This window comes from Anoplophora glabripennis, unplaced genomic scaffold, assembly GCF_000390285.2.
Source record: "Anoplophora glabripennis isolate ALB-LARVAE unplaced genomic scaffold, Agla_2.0 scaffold288, whole genome shotgun sequence".
In the NCBI taxonomy this organism is placed as follows: Eukaryota; Metazoa; Arthropoda; class Insecta; order Coleoptera; family Cerambycidae; genus Anoplophora; species Anoplophora glabripennis.
The window spans coordinates 377,470-399,309 of record NW_019416427.1 but is presented as its reverse complement, the minus strand read 5'-3'; the positions used below and the strand labels follow the sequence as shown (position 1 = coordinate 399,309).

General features: G+C 33.3%; 1 protein-coding gene across 1 annotated transcript in view; it reads left to right on the top strand.

Moving 5' to 3' along the window:
• Window positions 1-13,600: 13,600 nt before the first annotated feature.
• Window positions 13,601-21,840, top strand: part of LOC108906161 (synaptotagmin-15-like) — a 214,710-nt gene continuing 206,470 nt past the window's right edge. The window contains exons 1-2 of the mRNA XM_018709358.1: window positions 13,601-13,613; window positions 14,089-14,266. Coding sequence (XP_018564874.1) covers window positions 13,601-13,613; window positions 14,089-14,266 — 191 coding nt within the window. The remainder of the gene's footprint in view (window positions 13,614-14,088; window positions 14,267-21,840) is intronic.

Sequence of the window (21,840 nt, the reverse complement as noted above, 5' to 3'; positions counted from 1 at the left end):
AATCCAAATCTGAAGTCTTCTAACCTGCATGCCCTCCATATTTTGCAAAAAGCGCAAAATAATAGCGAAAAATTACTAAAAATTGCGAAAAATCGCCAAAAATAACGTTAGTAAGCGCAAAAAAATCGAAAAAATTTTTTCTAACCTTGATCAAGTGTGTTTCTTATGTATTTTGAGAAAATTTAGACTGAGGTTTTCTGGATTGGGTCAAGTGTTCTTCTCATAAATTTTGTCGAGTCGAATTTGAATCTAAAGTCTGTTGAGCCTCATTACCCAAAAATTTTGCAAAAATCGCGAAATATCGCAAAAGAAATGAAACTCGCGAATCCAAAGATCTTGAATAAATATCACGGATATGAATCACTTCCAAATAAATTCAACTAGCCCGAACTAGGCTTTCTTTGATGTTGTTCTTACACTGTTCTGCTATTGTAGCGAACTCTTTTCTCTTCGAAAGACCTATGGAGCGGGTTTCTTTTCCTCTTCTGTCTATTCTGATTCCAAATTTTTGTAATCTCTATACTCTTGTCATTTTTTAAAAATTCCGAGAGATATTCCTGAAATTTTGCCATGCTGCTTTTTCAATGTCATTTGCGGACCATCAAAAATTCCTCCTTTCAATTTCCCATCACATCGCTGGAAACTTCTCTCCTAAATATTGAAAACAGTCATGGTCTTTGTCCAGAGCTTTAACAAACTGCCTCATGAGACCAAGCTTAATATGAAGTAGAATTTTTGAAGACTCAATCAGTCTATGTATGATGTTCCTCGACCCTGGATGAAACTCCGTTCTCGTTGGCCAATCTTTCGGAGCGTAGAGATTTTTCCTATCCCCGCTATTCCATAAACTTGAGAAGTAGAGATATTTTGTGAAACCTGATTACTGACCCAGGATCAGGGTTGAAATTTTTAGATCAACGCATACTTTGCATTGATGTTCCGAGTAGTTTATTTTCTCAGTATCTGCAAATTCTCGTAAGTCTCTTTGAGCTTCGTTGAGTGAGCTATTGGAAGTCGTAGCAATCTTCAGTAACGGTTTTTAATCGACTAGAAACTTCAAATTCGCCATAGAAACGGAACATAACACTAGAGCAATCAGTGATTTGCTATCAATGATTGCTCTTACCTGTAAGATCCATCTGGCAGAGAGAGAGAAATAAGTGTTTTACTCTTTACCCCAGTATCGGTGGGTATCAGGGTGAGAAAGCGGGCCCTCAGGCTTCGTCAACAAGATTCAAATTCGACTTGACAAAATTTATGAGCACTTGATTCAATCCAGAATACCTCTTTCTAAATTTTGTTACTCTCATTAATAAGTATGATTTGTGTCCATGTTCAGCTGTTTTTCTGCGTTGTTTTTTTGCAAAATTAGTGGGAGGATACAGCTAGTGGACTTCAGACTCGAATTCAGCGTATCAAAATACATAAGAAACCCACTTGATCAAGTTCAGAACAAATTTTTTCGAATTTTTTGGGCTCACTAACATGATTTTCGACGATTTTTCACTATTTTGTACCGATTACTTAATATCTGTTTGAGTGTTTGAGCTAAATGGATTTCAAATTCGGATTTAGCACGTCAAAATACATAAAGTCTATTAGGTCAATTAAAGATACAGACTACTTTTTGTGCTGATCTATATTTTGGCGAAGGCGCCAATGTTAAATGATTTTTTTTTCTACTCATGTATATATATTCTCACGGCTTCGTCGATACGAGACATTTTTGTGTCAAATTGCCTATTTTTGTTAAGAGGAGGTAAAGTAGAACGTTCTGCCCTATTTTTGGCACATTATTCTCTAAATCATTTGTAGACTACTTCACATACCTAGTTTTCTCTACTCTATAACTATTTTTTTATCCTTAGCACTTAGACATTACAATTTGTTAAGTAGACAAGAAAGTATAGTTTAATATATCGTAATTTTTGTTAGTTCCTACTAATTTATATTTGCTTTTGTTTGTACGTACCTGACAAATTTTTAAAATAAATTTATTTTGTCTACTATTTGAATTTTATCCTGTTTGGTCAACTAATTTATTTCTTATATTTTGTCAATATTTTATTAAAAATTCATGCTCACAGTTTTATAAACTTTAACCAGTCAAGTAAATTGAGAAACCCTGAAATAATGACAAGAAATCAGAAAATATATTTTTAAAAATGTATATTTACGCATTTTTACTCTTTTCTACATGTATTAAACTAATTGAAATAAAGTTAAACAATAGTTTCCTAAAAACGACGTCAAACTGTATTGACACCAGAAATTTAGGTTTGCAAAAGCAATCACAGCTTGACAGAAATAATTTTAGGAAAACAAATTTTAAATTTATTTGAATTAGCTCAAAGGAAGACATCTATATAGCCATAAAAATTAATAAAAAAATTGTTTTAATTTAAATGGTGCTAATTGAAAAACTTTCACAATTTATATTTAATCGTACTTTAAATGATCAGCATACAAATAATAATTTATCGCTCTTAATATTTGACATGTGTAACGTTACACGGATTTGAGTTATGTATTTCTATAAATAACAGTGGCAAAAAATGTTTTACCAGACAAAGGAAACAGGTCAGAGTGGGAAGATTAAATTCAATTCGCTGAATTTTTCTGGCTTTTATTCTATTGAAAACTTTAGTATTTGAATTGGAGTATATTTCGTATGTAATCAGTAGGTATATTTTAGGTTTCATTTGAAACTCGATATAATATTTAATCAACGAGTTTATTTTCCTTGTGGAATTTGTTATTTCGGATACAATTATTACACTGTTTCTTTTCAACACAGTGTTTCAAATTATATCAAATTTTGAAAAATTAGCTGAAGATAAGTATTTAATTTAGTGTCAAATTTATATACATTCTCATTGAAATATCAGATTTTAAATACATAATCAAGTTTACTAAGAATAACCCTCAATTAATGCATATGCCAGTTAATTTATTTTAGATTTCTAAGATTTTACTATAAATACAGAAACTGCAGGATTAATTGTTAAAAGATATGTATAAAAATTTTTCCTGATGGACGTGGTATTCGAGATACAGGGTGTTAAAAGTTTACAAAAAAAATATGTTTCCTGTAATATCTTCATAGTGCGCTGACGGACTTGAAATAAATATACTATAGCGAATTCACTTAATTAGACCTTTTATTGAATGTAATATTAACCTCCTGGCTGTAACCAATGGCGTGCCGCCCCATTGTTCCAAGAAAAAATACACTACTGGCAGTTTTTGTCTGCATTGTTACTTAGTAAGCTTTACAATGATCTGGTTTTTGGTATTACAACTAGTTTTATTTATTTATTCCTAAAACTATAGTCCTTTTTGGGTTTATGAACACGAGACGAATTATGGCAAAGAATAGAGAAAAATTGTAATCTTCTCAGTAAAAATAATGTTATGATAAGTACCTCTACAAATAAATGTCAAAAGTGTATCGATGCGGAAGGACTTCATTTTGAACAATTGTTGTAAGACTCGTTACTTCATTATTTCGATTATTTGTTTCTACAAAAAACCGCTAGTGACTTATTATTTGCTTGGGAAATGTTGGCAGTCCTTTAATAGCACGTCACGAGGTAAATATTTCGTCAAATAAAAGGTTTAATTTATTAGGAACATTCAATAAAACCTAAAAACAAGCCCAAATATATCCTAAATGGCCTCTACTATAAAAAACCACCAAGAAACATTTGTCATTCATATAACGTACAGTACCCGAATGTGACATTATTTCTATAAAACCGCAAGTTGCTTATTCTTTGGAAAAATGGGCCCGCAACTTTAGTAGCACGCCACTGGCACTGGTTAAAGCTACCAGGTTAATATTACATTCAATAAAAGGTCTAATTAAGTGAATAAGCTGTAATAAATTTCATTCAATTCCGTCGGCGCATTATGAAGATATTATAGAAAATATAGGATGGCTAAATGAAAACGAAACAGAGCCATTTTCAGGAACTGCGTCAAGATTGTAGAAAAACGCTCAGACCCGTCGATTTTAGATTAAAGGGGGACATTCTTTGCTGGTATTTTTGACTCCGCCACTTTCACCCCCAAGCAAGGGTAAGCATCACCCCAAAATATTTAAATGGCATTGGGGGTTGAGTAATATTTCTTTTGAAAGCTCTTACAATTCTCTTTACAACAGACTTTAAATTTTATAATTCCGCCCAATACTTATTAAGAATTTTGATTTTAAAGTTGAAACTTATGTACAAACAATTAGTAACGGTAAAAATGTCAGTCATTCGAGTTAAGTACGCCAATGGTATAAATTTAGTATTTCTTGCGTTACATTGGTTTTTGGCGATTTGTTATCACTTTCGTAAAAAAAACACAATTGTAAAAAACAGAAATGAATGCTATACACACACAATGAACGTAAAATTAGTGGATTCCAAATTATTTTCTAGTATTATTTGGAAGCGTTGGTTGGTAGTTTATTTAATTGTGTTTTTGAAAATTAAACACTATGGTTTATTCCATTGCGGAAAGGGTAGATATCATTTCGCTTTACTTTATGAACAATAAATGTGCGAATAGAACAGCTCAGCTATTTAATGAACAACATCAAGATCGACATGTCAGGAGGAAGTATGTTCTAGAGTTAGTAAAAAAATTTCAAGAGACAGGGAACGTAGCCAATAAAAAACGAGAAATTGAAAAACCTATAGTTAATGAAGCTAGTGAAGTTGCAGTTTTGGGACAAGTTCATCTTGATCCTACATTAAGTACGAGGCAGCTGGCATCTGTGTCTGGGATCAATCGAACTAGCATACAAACCATTTTGAAGAAGAATAAATTCCATCCATACAAAATACATTTAGTCCAGGAACTTCATGAGGATGATTATGACCGCCGTTTGCAATTTTGCGAAATAATGAGTGAGCGAGCAGGGAACGATCCACAGTTCCTTTTTAACATCTGTTTTTCTGATGAATGCAGTTTTTTCTTGAACGGGACGGTAAATCGTCACAATTGCCGCTATTGGTCCGATTCAAACCCAAGAGTTTTTCACGAGGTGCATACACAGCAACCGGAAAAATTAAATGTATGGGCTGGAATTTTCGGTGACCGGCTGGTGGGTCCTTTTTTTCTACCTGGTAATTTGACTGGCCAAATGTATTTGCAATTACTGGAAGACGCTATTGACCCTGCCTTGACTGATATTATTGAAAATGTTCCAGAGTATGATGAAGATCATTTGATTTTTCAACAGGACGGTGCTCCTCCGCATTATGCGTTAATTGTCCGTCAGTATTTGGACCAACGTTTTCTACGGAATTGGATTGGGAGAAGAGGCAGCATTGAGTGGCCTCCACGATCACCGGATTTATCGCCCCTTGATTTCTTTTTGTGGGGATACCTAAAAAGTAAAATCTATAAAACACAGCCAGCGTCGCTGGAAGATTTGCGTCAAAGAATCGTCGACGAATGCCGTCGAATCACTCCGGAAATGCTTCGGAATATGCGCGAACGTTTCGAACAAAATCTTTATTCTTGTATGGAAGCGGGCGGTCATCAGTTTGAACATTTAATCAACTAAGTAGTAAGTAAGCAACTAAACATAATTTAAATTTTAAAATGTAATTTTTTTTTCAAATTATTGGGCGGAATTATAAAATTTAAAGTCTGTTGTAAAGAGAAGTGTAAGAGCTTTCAAAATAAATATTACTCAACTCCCAATGTCATTTAAATATTTTGGGGTGATACTTACCCTTGGGGTAAAAGTGGCGGAGTCAAAAATACCAGCAAAGAATGTCCCCCTTTAATCTAATATCGACGGGTCTGAGCGTTTTTCTACAATTTTGACGCAGTTCCTGAAAATGGCTCTGTTTCGTTTTCATTTGGCCACCCTGTATATTTTTCTTTTGTAATACCACGTTACCCAGGAAAAATGTTTATAGAGCAAACTCTTTTCCTGCAAATATACTATTTTTAACTTTTAATTTCAATACTTTGAGTGGGCGTGGGACCGCCGCATTATCACTATTCGGGCTGAATTACCGCCTTAATAAAAATACAGAAAATTTATAAATCCAGGCAATTTCGTCTATTTAATTCTCCCCAATCGTAATGTATAAGACTTTTCCTAGAGAAAATACACAAGTAAAGAACCAAATTTAAATTCAAAAACTAAAGTAGGTATATCGTCCTATCCCATTGCGATTTTTCCAACTTATTGTAACATATTGCAAAGTCCAACAAAAGCAATGCCACGCCGCGCCGGTCTGAATGCTATTCATTGGCGGATTTCACAAGGTTTAAGTGCAGTTTGAAAAACTAATTCATTATAATTTAAAACTATTTATTTGATAAAAAATAATAATAATTTCAGACTAGTATTCTGAAGAACATGTACTATTACCCCCCAAAAAATAAACTCCCACTTAAAATTACTTAGACCCAGTATATTACTCACAAATCTAACGTGCACTCTGTATACCACGAGAAAGTATTAAATCGGGAATTGATTGGTTATTGATTTTTTGCAGGTGAATTATGTGAACTAACCGCCCCGAACCTGTCCTAGAACTACACAATGGACAACCTTTATTTGAAAAGGGAACTTTTTCGCTCGTGGCATCGAGACCCAACCGAAAATGGACGAGACTATTTCAAGAATATCAAGTCATCCGCAATGCCCCCTAAGGATAACTTGTCAACCACAGTAGGGACATTGAGGGAGAATGTCCTTAAAGCTCCGGAGGATATTCATGGAAACCGTAAGTTGGTTTTGTTATCGAAACACAAAACAGTCGAGTGTTTTGTCTGTTTTCAATATTGTTTTGCCGATTTAACAACCAGGTAAATACTTGTCATTTAATAATGAATTTATAAACAGACAGATTAAGATTAATTCAATTTAAAATGTAATAAAGTACATTGTGATGCCACTTAGATTCGTAAAAATATATCTCCCTGAAAAATAAATTATTTAATAAAAATCAAATTATATAAAATAAGTTGACTAAATCTAGACTCTCTTAAGAAAATACCTATATGTATACTTGCTTGATGGGAAGCTATTGATATTAAGTAACTGCCTGTCATATAATTTCTTTAAGATTCTAATAGATAAAGTGATATTAAAAAGAAACAGTGAAAAAAATTCTACGAAACCCGTCTTTATATTACATATATCCAGTTACTTGTTAATACATCTAAATAATATAGTAAACATGCAATATGAATATACAGGGTGTTAAAAAAAGAGTGTAAAATTTTTAAGGAGGTAATAGTATGAACCAAAATAAGCAGAAAAGTCTTAATAAACATGGGTCCACAAAGTAACGGTTGCGGAGATATGGAATGTTTTATGTTTTTTAGCCCCTTTTTTATTTTGCAAAAACGTTGTGTATTTTCTTATAATAGTTGGTTGATGTTTAGTGAAATAAACAGTACGTATTTGACAGTTGTTCTCAGTGCACAAGTTTTCTTTCGCTATGGCTGATTACTCTAACGCAGAATTAACAGACATGCATTTCATGTATGGTCGTGCTAATGGGAACGCCACCGAGGCGCGACGTCTTTATGTTGACGCTTATCCAAATCGCCAGATTCTTTCACAACGCATGTTTGGAAGAATTCACCAAAGATTGCGTGATACCTGTTCCTTGAGCAAACAGTGCCATTTATCCGGAAGATCAAGGTCGGTATCCACTCCTAGAGCAGAAGAAGAAATTCTAGCACTGGTAGAGCAGAATCCAGATACGAGTGTTTGGAGAATATCAGCCGAGGTAGGAATTAGTGGTCCTCTTGTTTGGAGAATCCTTCAGGAGCAACTGCTTTATCCATACCATGTGCAACGAGTACAGGCCTTAAATCCAATAAATGATCATCAAGCACGTTTGGTTTTTTGCCTGCTTGGAAATGGACGGAGGGCACTTTGAACATCTTCTGTAACTTAGTTTTTTGTTTGTTAAAAGCTTCCTTTGTCGGTTTATTCCTAATAAAATAAAATGCTTGAAAAACGAATAGTGGTCCATATCTCCGCAACTGTTACTTTGCGCACCCATGTTTATTAAGAGTTTTCTGCTTATTTTGGTTCATACTATTACCTCCTGAAATATTTTACACTCTTTTTTTAACACCCTGTATATTCAAATAAATTGTGTTCTAAATATTGCACACTACTAACTTTTTATAATATAGATGTCAATGTTTAGGACCTGTAACTGTAAAATATTTTGTGATTTATTAAAAATCGCCCTAGTTCTAAACGAAAATTGCGTCTGACTAAAATGTTAATATAGGGTGTCTCATATAAAACTTTCCACCTGGACATTTCGTTTAATATGAAGTTTTGAAAAAATTCCAAGATTCGATTTTAATTTGAGGGGGACATCAACTTACATCATTACTTATTTTGTAGTTGCCACCTCTTCGTAGATCGAGGTATCAACTTTAAAATTTCAAATGGCACTAGAGGGCGTGTGATACATCGTTTGAAAGCTCTTTTGATACTGACTTTGAATCCGTAAAAAAAGTTAAAAAATCGCTATTCGTTTTCAAGAAAAAAACATTGAAATAAAATTTTTGGAATTTTGTATTTTTACATTTAAAATTGTTTTATGTTAATTTATAACAAGTTAACACTGAAAAATTTTCACACATCAAAACATTAATTATTAAACTGCAAAAAGGACTCTGCTTCAGATGATAAAAACAATAATAAACGAAACGTAAAGAAGGTTGAAGTTCTTATCATATTTTTTTACGAATTCCATTGTATCCAATTTCATTTTACCTTTTTGTTTGATATCATTTTATCGGAAATGTGTTATTGTTGAAAACATTTTCAGTTGTATCAAATCTCATATTCGGCTTACAATTAATGTGTAACTTTTACATTTATCTATTTTTTATTATGGTTTATTCGTTAGCTTAAAAAGTTGAAATAATTTTTCTTTATGGAAAGCAAAATGAATGTGCTAGAGAAGCTGCTCGAATTTTCAATGAGTTACAACAGTTCCTGATTACCAAACAAGTCTTACGTACGTAAGCCAAATTGTTAAAAAATTTCGAGAAACTGTGTGTAGCCAATCTTAAGAAAACCAAACCTCCTAACAAATTAATGGAAGTAGGATTTTTGGGCGAATTGACAATGAATCCACACCAATCCGTGCGATTGTCAGAGCGTACTAAATGGCATCCGTACAAAATACATCTTTTGCATTGTTTGAACGAGGATGATCCGGATCGAAGAGTAGTCTTGTCTAGCAGAATTGCAGAAAATTAAAACATACTTTACAGTATCTGCTTCAGGGATGAGTGTACGTTTTTCCTCAATGGTACAGTGAATAGGCATAATATTCGTTATTGGTCGGGTGAAAACCCTCATTGTGTTAGGGAATCGTATACTGAGAATCCAGAAAAGCTGAACCTCTGGGCAGGAATATTGGGTAATCACGTAGTTGGACAATTTTTTTTTTAGATAGCACTTTGACTGGAGCCAGCTATTTGCGTTTGTTGGAAGATCATATTGATCCCATGATCACAGAAATTCTGGAGAATCATGATCAGCTGTATGAAAATCTTGTGACGTTCCAACTAGACGGAGCTCCTCCCCATTTTGAGCGACGAGTTCGTGTTTATTTGGATCAGAATTTTCCAGGACATTGAATAGGTAGCTCGGTCTCCCGATTTGAGTCCAAACGACTCTGGGGACATCTCAAATGAGTGGTTTTTGCAAGTCAACCTGAAAATCTTAAAGATTTAAGACAACGTATTGTAAACGAATGTCGCAATTTAACTCCAGAGGTTTTTGCAAATGTAAGGAGATGTTTCGCAGACAGACTCCATATTTGCCAAGAACAACTGGGTGCACAATTTGAACATCTAATATTTATTATAAACAATTTTACATGTAAAAATATAAAATTCCAAAAATTTATTTTCAATGTTTTTTCTTGAAAACGCATAACGATTTTTTTTATTTTTTTTTACGGATTCAAAGTCAGTATAAATAGAGCTTTCAAACGATGTATACAGGGAATGTGATACATCGTTTGAAACCTCTTTTTATGATGTATGTACAAACGATGTATCACACTCCCTGTAGTGCCATTTGAAAGTTCAAAGTTGATACCTCGATCTACGAAGGGGTGGCAACTGCAAAATAAGTAAGTCGATGGGACACCCTGTATATAGGGTGTACCAAAGAAAAACACGAATCAGCTTCTATTGTAAATTCTATTGTTTTACTCATTCATTTTTTTATTAAACTCAACTGTTTTAAAAAAGTCAATAAGTCTATGATCCATAGGAGAAAATCATCAATTCACAGCCACACACAAAAAAAAAGTTAGGTATACTTTTTATGCGACATATATTTTTCGTAGTAATTTGGCCTCCTGAACACGAATCTGGGGTCAGTATTGGCCCATCACGTCAAAATTTTTTCATAACCTCAAAAAACTTGTGAAAAATAGTGAAAATTGATGAAAATTTACTGGGAAAATTTGGAAAAAAATTTATTTCCACATCAAATAGTACATTTTTATGTAAAAGACTCTGCTGAATTCAAATCCACTGTCAGAATTGAGCTAGAACGTGTGGTTTTTTTTCTAACCTCAAAAAACCGAGCAGGAATCGCTATTTTCAAATTCTGAGCGGATTTTGACCAGATTTTGTATAAAGGGGTTTTTTGGGTCGCTGATTACGAATATGAATTCACATTGTAAAAATTCAAGATGGCTGATCCAATATGGCGGGTGTACTTTTTTGAAATCCACCGATTTCAGTAAAATTTGGCATCATAAGGATTGCTGGTTGATCTCACCTTCATTAATCACACATCTGGAGCCAGATTTTCATAAATCAAGGTAAAAGATTCCACTCCGTCTAAAAATGTGACTTCGCTTAAAAAAATGACTTAAGGACTCTACACATGTAATGATGTGTAGTGTGATGTGCTTGTTTCCATGGGACAAGACAAAAAAGTTTCTACTTTATTCTTTCATTTATTTAGTCGTGCATGGGCTTATGGTTTTCCAATCAGATTTTTTTAACTACTATGCAGTTTTCCTATGGCATTTAGATGCTTTTATTTCTTAATAATTTTAAAGTTCAAGGAAAAGGACACATTACTGCCACACAGCACATCACTGCATCTGCTTATGCCTTCAATCTAAAAATGTGACTTTGCCGAAAAAATGCCGCCTACTCGGCCTAAAATTATGACTCTGCCTACAAATTTTACCTTGATTTATGAAAATCTGGCTCCAGATGTGTGATTAATGAAGGTGAGATCAACCAGCAATCCTTATGATGCCAAATTTTACTGAAATCGGTGGATTTCAAAAAAGTACACCCGCCATATTGGATCAGCCATCTTGAATTTTTACAATGTGAATTCATATTCGTAATCAGCGACCCAAAAAACCCCTTTATACAAAATCTGGTCAAAATCCGCTCAGAATTTGAAAATAGCGATTCCTGCTCGGTTTTTTGAGGTTAGAAAAAAAACCACACGTTCTAGCTCAATTCTGACAGTGGATTTGAATTCAGCAGAGTCTTTTACATAAAAATGTACTATTTGATGTGGAAATAAATTTTTTTCCAAATTTTCCCAGTAAATTTTCATCAATTTTCACTATTTTTCAGAAGTTTTTTGAGGTTAGGAAAAAAATGTGACGTGATGGGCCAATTCTGACCCCAGATTCGTTTTCAGGAGGCCAAATTACTACGAAAAATATATGTCGCATAAAAAGTATACCCAATTTTTTTTTTGTGTGTGGCTGTTATTTTATGTTCCATCAACTTCTGAATTTTTGGCACTTTTTCTGAAATTCTCCATAAAAGTTATAAACATAATAAGATATAGATACAATAAATGTCAAATAGTACTCACCATAATTTATTTTCAACCACTATTTTGCTTAAACTGGATTAATTTTATTAGACCTAGTTGTAGTATAGTAACTAATTTTATTTTCTTAATCTATTTTATAAAACAGTCTACAGTCAATTCGTCAATCAGCTGAGTGTCATAGAAATGAACACCCTTATTAGCTTCCGATAATTTACTGAAAACTTGTTTTGTTTGAACTTCACTTTTGAATGACTTATACCTTGGAGATAAATTTATCAGTCTCTTGACTACCAAAGGAGGAGATAAAAAGAGCAAAATTGATATAAATTACAGAAGCTCTGGGTATAAACCGACAAGATGAAAAACGAATATAATGGATTTCCCAATTGGGAAGTTGAGAAGAAAAAAAGATTAATGAACACAAATAAGACACGGCTTTCAGAAATCATTTGCATGGTCCGTTTCTATTATGCACACCAGGGAATTTGTTTACGACGGCCTAAACGATATAAAAAGAATCTTGTTTTCGTTCAGAATTCTACTATCGGCTTTCTGAAATATTTGTAAGAAAATTTTAAAATCGATATTGTTTTATAGAGTTTTCTTTCATCTTTACCAGGATTTCCGGATTGTAGCAGTTAATCTGACGGTATTCTTTATTTGTTTTTGTTTTCGATACCATCTATTTCATAAATAAAAGTCGCACGGATTGAAATCTGGCAACTGAGTTGGCCATGAAACTGGACCATTACGATCAATTCACCATCCAGTAAAGTGTTGAATTAACCAATCACGAACAGATTGTTCTTTTTAGTGTCACCTGGTGATTTGGTGTTCTTCGATTAAGAAATTTGCGGTGGTATTCTCTTACGACTGCCAGCCATACACGTAAACGATCTCAGCTACTTAGTAGTAAAATCACCCATTTCGAAAAAAATAATAGCAAGTAGATGAATTTTCAAACTATTACTACATTTAAAAATAAATTATTGTTACTGACAGAGTGTGCTTTTGTTTGGCTATCATAGCGTGGCTACTTGATTTTAAGAATTCGATTTTTATCTTCTGCATTTTAAAAATACATTTAGACATTTTAATAATTTCTGTCAAAAGTGGTTGTAAGTAATTAACGGTGGAACACTATCGAATTATAGTGACTGTAATTTGATATAAACGATTCTATCAGTCTATATTGTTTTAAGGCTAGAGTTTTGTAGACGAGAAGTCGCACTTTTAGTAATACAATGCTAGAACAAGTAGATCCATCCAGGAAGTGATGAAGCGTAACGCTAAACTAGATCAACTTTAATTTTTCGGATTGAAAGATCACGGTGAACATGAAAACATCAGAAAATGTACCTTTCCTTGTAAAGATACTCTTTAATTGAGATTAATGCACATGTTAATAGCTTCCTAAAAGCATTCTGCGGAGTATGATTATGTTTATAGTACCATACGCGATTTGATGTATATTCAAAAGACGTGCAAAATTATTCAGGAAACTCGAGATAAACATACGACATAAAAATATATTTTCTTTTTCTTATTTTGAATGTAGTGCCCGTTGTCTTATACCCTGAAGAAATCTTATATAGCTGATACAGTGAAGAGATATTGTTTCTAACTTGCTTAGATTTTCCAAAATGCTCGACAAAAAAATGCGCATATAAACGCCACCCTGAAGATATCATTTTAGTAAAGATTATTTGATTAATTGTTTTTCTAAATCCATATTATTTATTACTGGATTACTGAAAATATGTGAAGATGCTTTTCTGTAGTAAAATTAGCTAAATAGAAAAAAAACAAATATTTTCCAATATTAGTCAGTGGCGCAACATTTTCTTTTTAATTAAATTTCACCATAGTGGTGATTGCACACCACTGAATTTCAGTGTTTTGATGGTTCCTCACAAAAAAGTAGTAATTGACATTGACAGTTACTACACCAAATTTCAAAACAATCTGTGAAGCCGTTCTAGAAATATTAAGAAAATACTATCTTATAAATTTTAATACATTGTACCTTTGTAAAGAGGCTCTTTGGAGCAAAGATTTATTTGGTCAATTATTTTGATTTGGAAAAAAGTTTCAGTTAAATTCTTTACACCTAATTTTACTTTGTATATCGGTATATCTTTCTAATTAATATCTTTATTCAGATTTGTAGAAAATGTGGTCGACAGTCTTCAAAACGTTGTTCTTGTTACGCCACTTTGCAATGGATATGTATTACAACACATAATTACTTCCAGGCTTGCTGTACCCCTATTCATTGGCTGCTGGAGCCGCGTGCGGTTTGCTGATCCTTACCGTGATCGTCGCTTACTTCGTAGCGAAGAGAAACCGCAGCAAAGGAAGTGACGAGGAACAGACTTCCTCTAGCATCCTGGTGTATCCGTCGCAACAGACCGGATCGGCACCGCAGTTTTTGTAAGTATGACTTTAAAGGCCCTTTCGTGTAACACGGGAAATTAATTGAGTGCTTGTGGTTTCAAATATTACATAATTAGTCATGAGTGTTTCATTAGGAATAAAGCATAGCTTAATAGGAGATCCCTGAGGAGGAACTTAAACGATTAAACTGAACATTTACATAAAAAACTGTATTTTGTATTAGCGGCTCTATATTTGTTGTTAAAAAGTATTAAGCAAATTCAAACAAATTTTTTCGTAACGATGCGGGATATTCTCCAGATATTCATCCCATCATAAGTCCCAGGAACATATACTATGCGCAACTGCAACTCCTCGGGACAGTCTGATAAAGATATAGATTATCTTTCGGACATCCGAGAAATGTGATACCATAATAATGTCTAAACATTATGAGCGATATCGTCTAATTGTCTAGGCGACATATGCATTTTCTACGAAAACCTACTTTTTCAGAAATAGAAAGACCTTACACATTATTTTTTAACCAGATAGATCTCAAAAGTACATACAGGGTGGCCAAATGAAAACGAAACAGAGCTATTTTCAGGAACTGCGTCAAGATTGTAGAAAAACGCTCAGACCTGTTGATTTTATATTAAAGCGGGACATTCTTTGCTGGTATTTATGACTCCGCCACTTTTACCCCCAAGCACCCTAAAATATTTAAGTGGCATTGGGGGTTGGGTAATATTTCTTTTGAAAGCTCCTACAATTCTCTGTACAACTGACCTTAAATTTTATAATTCCGCCCAATACTTTGAAAAAAATGTATTTACATTTTAAAATTTAAATTATGTTTAGTAGCTTACTTAATACTTAGTTGATTAAATGTTCAAACTGATGACCGCCCGCTTCCATAGAAGAATAAAGATTTGACGCAAATCTTCCAACGACGCTGGCTGTGTTTTATAGATTTTACTTTTTAGGTATCCCCACAAAAAGAAATCAAGGGGCGATAAATCAAGTGATCGTGGAGGCCACTCAAAACGTTGGTCCAGATACTGACGGACAATTAACACATAATACGGAGGAACACCGTCCTGTTGAAAAATTAAATGATCTTCATTATACTCGGGAACATTTTCAATAATATCAGTCAAGGCAGGGTCAATAGCGTCTTCCAGTAATTGCAAATACATTTGGCCAGTCAAATTACCAGGTAGAAAAAAAGGACCCACCAGCCGGTCACCGAAAATTCCAGCCCATACATTTAATTTTTCCGGTTGCTGTGTATGCACCTCGTGAAAAACTCTTGGGTTTGAATCGGACCAATAGCGGCAATTGTGACGATTTACCGTCCCGTTCAAGAAAAAACTGCATTCATCAGAAAAACAGATGTTAAAAAGGAACTGTGGATCGTTCCCTGCTCGCTCACTCATTATTTCGCAAAATTGCAAACGGCGGTCATAATCATCCTCATGAAGTTCCTGGACTAAATGTATTTTGTATGGATGGAATTTATTCTTCTTCAAAATGGTTTGTATGCTAGTTCGATTGATCCCAGACACAGATGCCAGCTGCCTCGTACTTAATGTAGGATCAAGATGAACTTGTCCCAAAACTGCAACTTCACTAGCTTCATTAACTATAGGTTTTTCAATTTCTCGTTTTTTATTGGCTACGTTCCCTGTCTCTTGAAATTTTTTTACTAACTCTAGAACATACTTCCTCCTGACATGTCGATCTTGATGTTGTTCATTAAATAGCTGAGCTGTTCTATTCGCACATTTATTGTTCATAAAGTAAAGCGAAATGATATCTACCCTTTCCGCAATGGAATAAACCATAGTGTTTAATTTTCAAAAACACAATTAAATAAACTACCAACCAACGCTTCCAAATAATACTAGAAAATAATTTGGAATCCACTAATTTTACGTTCATTGTGTGTGTATAGCATTCATTTCTGTTTTTTACAATTTTTTTTTTTTTACGAAAGTGATAACAAATCGCCAAAAACCAATGTAACGCAAGAAATACTAAATTTATACCATTGGCGTACTTAACTCGAATGACTGACATTTTTACCGTTACTAATTATTGTTTGTACATAAGTTTCAACTTTAAAATCAAAATTCTTAATAAGTATTGGGCGGAATTATAAAATTTAAAGTCTGTTGTAAAGAGAATTAAGAGCTTTCAAAAGAAATATTACTCAACCCCCAATGCCATTTAAATATTTTGGGGTGATGCTTACCCTTGCTTGGGGGTGAAAGTGGCGGAGTCAAAAATACCAGCAAAGGATGTCCCCCTTTAATCTAAAATCGAAGGGTCTGAGCGTTTTTCTACAATCTTGACGCAGTTCCTGAAAAAGGCTAAATTTCGTTTTCATTTGGCCACAGTTATTTTTGTGATGAGAATTACTTTTTTCATAAAATGAAAAATAAATTGTCTATTAGATAACAATTTAATTGATCATTTTCATTTTTCGCATTCACGTCAGAGTTAGGTAGTATTTCTTGTTTTTACTTTTTTTTTAAACGCTGGGTACGTCAGTTTTAAACGGTAGATAGGGAGGGGGGAGTTTTGGTGGCAGTTTAAAAAAAATTTAATGAAACTAAGTTATTAAAAATTATATACTTTAGACAACAATCAAATGTTCAACTGTATAGAAATTATGTTGACTTGTTTACATTAATTGACAATGATATTCCCTTGCGTAAATGACATATATTTTCAGCTTAGCAATAAAACTAAAATATTGGAATTAATACATTTTTATGATCTAAGGTCATGTAATAACTATTTCAATGAAGATTTAAGAGCTTTAAATTTAATCTTTGCAAAAGTTAAGAAAGAATTAAATCCACTTATTAAGATGATAAAAAGCACCCAGCATTAATGGCAGAGATTGATGTTCAAACATTTCCTTTTCAGCTTCGCAACTCTAGATAATGAATATTTACTTGAGAATGAATACAATTTTAAATAATCAACTGTTACTTTACTTTTTGAACTTGAGAGAGTGCAACTGGGAACATCTTGAGGAGTTTCAAGATGTTGATTATTTTTGTTACATATACAGGGTAGTCCGAATTTTATGCAGGCAACTTCGAGGGCAGAGCCCTTTAAAATAATATGTGTTTGTCTTATAAACATTGGTCTGGAATAGCCCCGTTTTAGAGATAGAGATAGAGAGAGGGTGTTAAAGTTGTTAAAAAAAATATTTTTTGTTTATATCTCCGGAATCTATTAACCAATCTCAATAAAATTTTGTGCTGATAATGTATGATAGTAGGCCTTACATTCCCTAAAATATGAGCTTTGAAGGTTCAACCAGTGTTGTACAATTGGACAAGGGTCACCCCTATTTTTACAAAAAGAAACTACGCCACTGCATTTTTTACAAGTCATTTTAACATATTCTAATGCATAAAATACGTAAAAAAGGTAAATTGATTTTTTTCTAAGATTCGCCGTTCTCAAGTTATTCATACCAATGCAATCCCCTTGTGGCAGACACTTCTAACCATAATATAACAAGAATATTTATGTTTATGCTTAAAAGTAAGTGCACATCAACAAAATTATTTACACTCTTTTCTACACCACCTGTGAGGTAGAGTTCCTGGCGTGTTTTAGTTTTCCCTGGAGGCCTAATACTCTACCATCATTACACCCGCCTTCTATTCGTTGCAGTAGTTGTGGTCTTGTATCTATCTGTTGGAGCAGAATAAACTTTACTTTTCAGATAACCTTAAACATTTTTCTTTTATACTTTAATTCCTCACTTACTTTGATAAAAAAAAAGGTATACCGTATATCAGTCGATATCTTGTACCGTTTTTGAGAAAATCGAATTTTATTAACAACATACATTTATTGTATCAAAATTGTAAAAATTTTGGTCTAAAGAATTAAAAGAAAAAAGGAAACTCGCACCTTGAACTTCAATGAATTTTTTGAAATTGCCCAAACATCTCTGCCGTACTCGAAAAAACATACCACATGCTATTTCTATCATCTATCATTTCTAATGATTTTGGTATTATGTAATTATGCGATTAAATAATTATTCCCTACTATTTATAGGAGTTTGATAAATAAAACTTTTAAGATGACTCCAAAGAAAAAAAATCGAGAGGATTAAGATCGGAAGACCGAGGCGGCAACGGAAAAGGACTACCTCGACCGATCCATCGACCGGGAAATTGGTAGTTAAATAAGCCCTTACTGCCCTGCTAAAATGGGGTGATGCACAATCGGGCATAGGCCACATGTTATTTCGAATATTTAAAGGGACGTCTTCCAATAACGGGTTAAGGTGTTCTTGCAGTAAACGAACAAATAGTTCCCAATTATACCCATCCATACATTAATGATAAATTTTCGTTGGTGTCTTGTTTGAATAATATTATGGTGGTTTTCGTCACTCCAAATATGCAAATTCTATTTGGAAAGCGGTTGGTTCTACAAATTCGTACATTAAATGAATATCTGCAAATTCTTCATACCTAAAATCCTGCATGATATTGAATCAACAAATGGTGTCAAAATGATTTATGACAAATATCTAACTACTAATTATATATGTATAATTATTATATATATCTATATATATAANATATATATATTTAATTTCCAAGAAACAAAGATTTTTTACAGAAATGTTAACATCGCATTTTTGATATAGGAATACATGATTGTGTTGTTAATAAAATTCGATTTTCTCAAAAACGGTACAAGATATCGACTGATATACAGTATACCTTTTTTAGAAAAGTGAGAGAGGAATCGAACTATGAAATCCCAAAAAATGCCAAAGTGCAACGCTGTCAAAGATGTATAAATTTAATATGGATAATTTCGTCTGCTCCTGTATAATTCAGGCATTTTGAATATCAGTTTAAACTTGGAAATAAACCGTACCATAAGTTACTTTAATTGCCCAAATTTTATTGTTGTCATGGTAACTACTTAGAAGTTATAATTAGAATTTGTTTTTCAAACTTCTTTCTTTGAAGGCGTATAACTTCACAACGAAGCTCGATAGGAAAAATTTTTTTATGAAGGACTACAACTATTTTGGCCGCCCCTATATATCCCTTCATTTTTAACATGACCTTTCCGAACACCCTGTATGCATGCATATACATGCAGTCAAACGATGTGGGTGAAATTTGTGGACACCCTTTATGTACTAAATTAGATTTGCATAATCTATTGGAAACATAAATTGGCTTAATAATAATATGTTTGTTTCTAAATAAATAAATAAATATACGTTGGTGTTGCACAATTTCAATCCCGGACTTTTTTTATTCTTCCTTACAGTTATTTGGTATTAAGAAGATAATAAAGTTAATTTATTAATTTTCAATATTCCTAAAAACAAATACAATTTATAAAGAATATTACAAGTTATGTGCTACAAAAGTTATGCGGTAATAAAATGTAATATAAATACAAGAAATAAGCAAGATATTATTACTTTTTGGGGATAAGATATTTCTGTTTCTATATTTATACTTAAAGTTAATTAAATTCCTCATATCTTCAATTTATGGAACATATACAGTTACCTGTATTCATAAATTCAGAAAAACCAGCAAAATAAAAAAGGATATAATCAAATCTTTTACAAATCAAAATGGTTTACGTGACCACATAAAAGAACTAGAAGGCTTTGCAAATAAGTACGTCGTTTTAATATTTCAAAGGAATTTGTTTGCATAAGTTTTATTAATAAATTTTCATCAATCGTGTATATGACAAATTAGAGGAATAATAGTTATTTACACCATAGAGGAGGTAAGTATTATTTACCAGTCGAGGACGATTTTGCGCGCGAGCGAAGCGAGGACTGTCAATAGAGACCGAGACTGGTAAATTAAACTTAACTGCTACGTGGTGTATAACATTTTATCTGCTCCCACAGTTCTTTATGGTTCATGAAATAAAGATTAGGTTTTATTTTCTAACAAGGAATCAATTCATTTTGACATTATTCGAAATCTTGCAAAGTCGCCTTGGTTGTTTGGATTTTGTCCTTTCTAAGGTGTTTATAAACAAAGCTACATAAAAGTTGCAATTTTGCTGGTTTTGAATTATTATTTCTAAATGAGTGATTTTCAAATAGAAATTGCAGCAAATGCTGCCTGCGAATTTTTATTGCTCGAGAAGTCGAAAGTGCACTACGGACGAGCATATAGAAATTTCAAAGAATGTGCCAGAACAAAAATACTGGTGTTTCTGAAATGTCACTACTAGCATATTTCATGGAGAAGTCAAGAACTTTAAAGTCACCGGCGAGTTTGTGGAGTGAATACTCAACTATTTTCATAGAGGAGAACGTAAGAATGACGGCTACCTATACGCTATACACCTAAAAAGTCAAACGTTTTTACAAGAGAACAAATCAACGATTTTCTGGTTCAGGCACCCGATAACACATATTTGCTAATGAAGGTAGTGACGGTCTTAGACATTGCAGGAGCATGCTGTTCTGATGAATCAACCAGTCGGCAAGAATGTCCTTGCTATGATTCCTAATAAGATTGCACAGTTTTTGAAACTAGAACATCCTGAAACATATACAGGTCATTTATTCCGAAGAACATGGGCAACGTTACTGGCTAATACAACTTGTATAATAGCAATTGACAATAATAAACAAAAATAAAATAACCAACAGGATTCTTTACAATGACACTTCAACTCCAGGTTCTAGTAGTACGTCGCATCATGCTGTTTTAATGGATCAGTCAGATAATACTGAGCCTTCGGTGATTGAAATGGAGCGGTTATTTTGAGAAAAATGTGACAGTTAGTAAACGCGAGGGGAATAATTATCCAGATTTTATAAAATGTTACCAAATGTAATAACTGCACAATTACTATAAATATTCATTCATAATAATTAATAAAACGCAATGTTCATAAAATATTTATAACTCGAAATCGCTTTTTTCCCTAGGGAGGTAAGTTACCTCACTTACCTCCTGTTGTCCATAGCAACTTCCTCTTCCACGGTAAAATCCACTTACCTCCTTAAAAACAATATATTAATAAACTATTTACTCTAGTGGGAGCAGATAAAAGTTTTTACTGCGATTGTTAAGTGAATTGTTTTAATTAAGATCTTTCATATCTCCTTCCTTTCTAGCATGTTCTGCATAACATCGCACCGCGAGCACTGCTAATTCAGAAATATTTTTGTTCTATTTTATTAATGAAAAGTAATGCCTCCAAATTTTTTATGTGAAAACTCTTAAAACTTTTTAAATAAAACACACTTTATTAACATTTGACATCTTTATTCTTCATGTTTACATATTTATTTCTCAACATAGTCACCCTGGCGACGAACACATTTCTCCCAACGAGAGACCAGTTTGTTGATACCGTCACTGTAGAATGTTTGTCTTTGATGAGCCACAACCTCACCTCTGCTTGCACTGCCTCATCGCTATCAAAGTGAACTTCTCGAAAGTATGATTAAAATCGAATGGGGCCAAATCGGGACTGTCTGGAGGATGGTCGATGCCAGTGAATCCAAGGCGTCGGATTGTTGCAGATGCCGCAGCGTTCGTGTGTGGTCTGGCATTGTCATGCTGAAGGAAATGGTG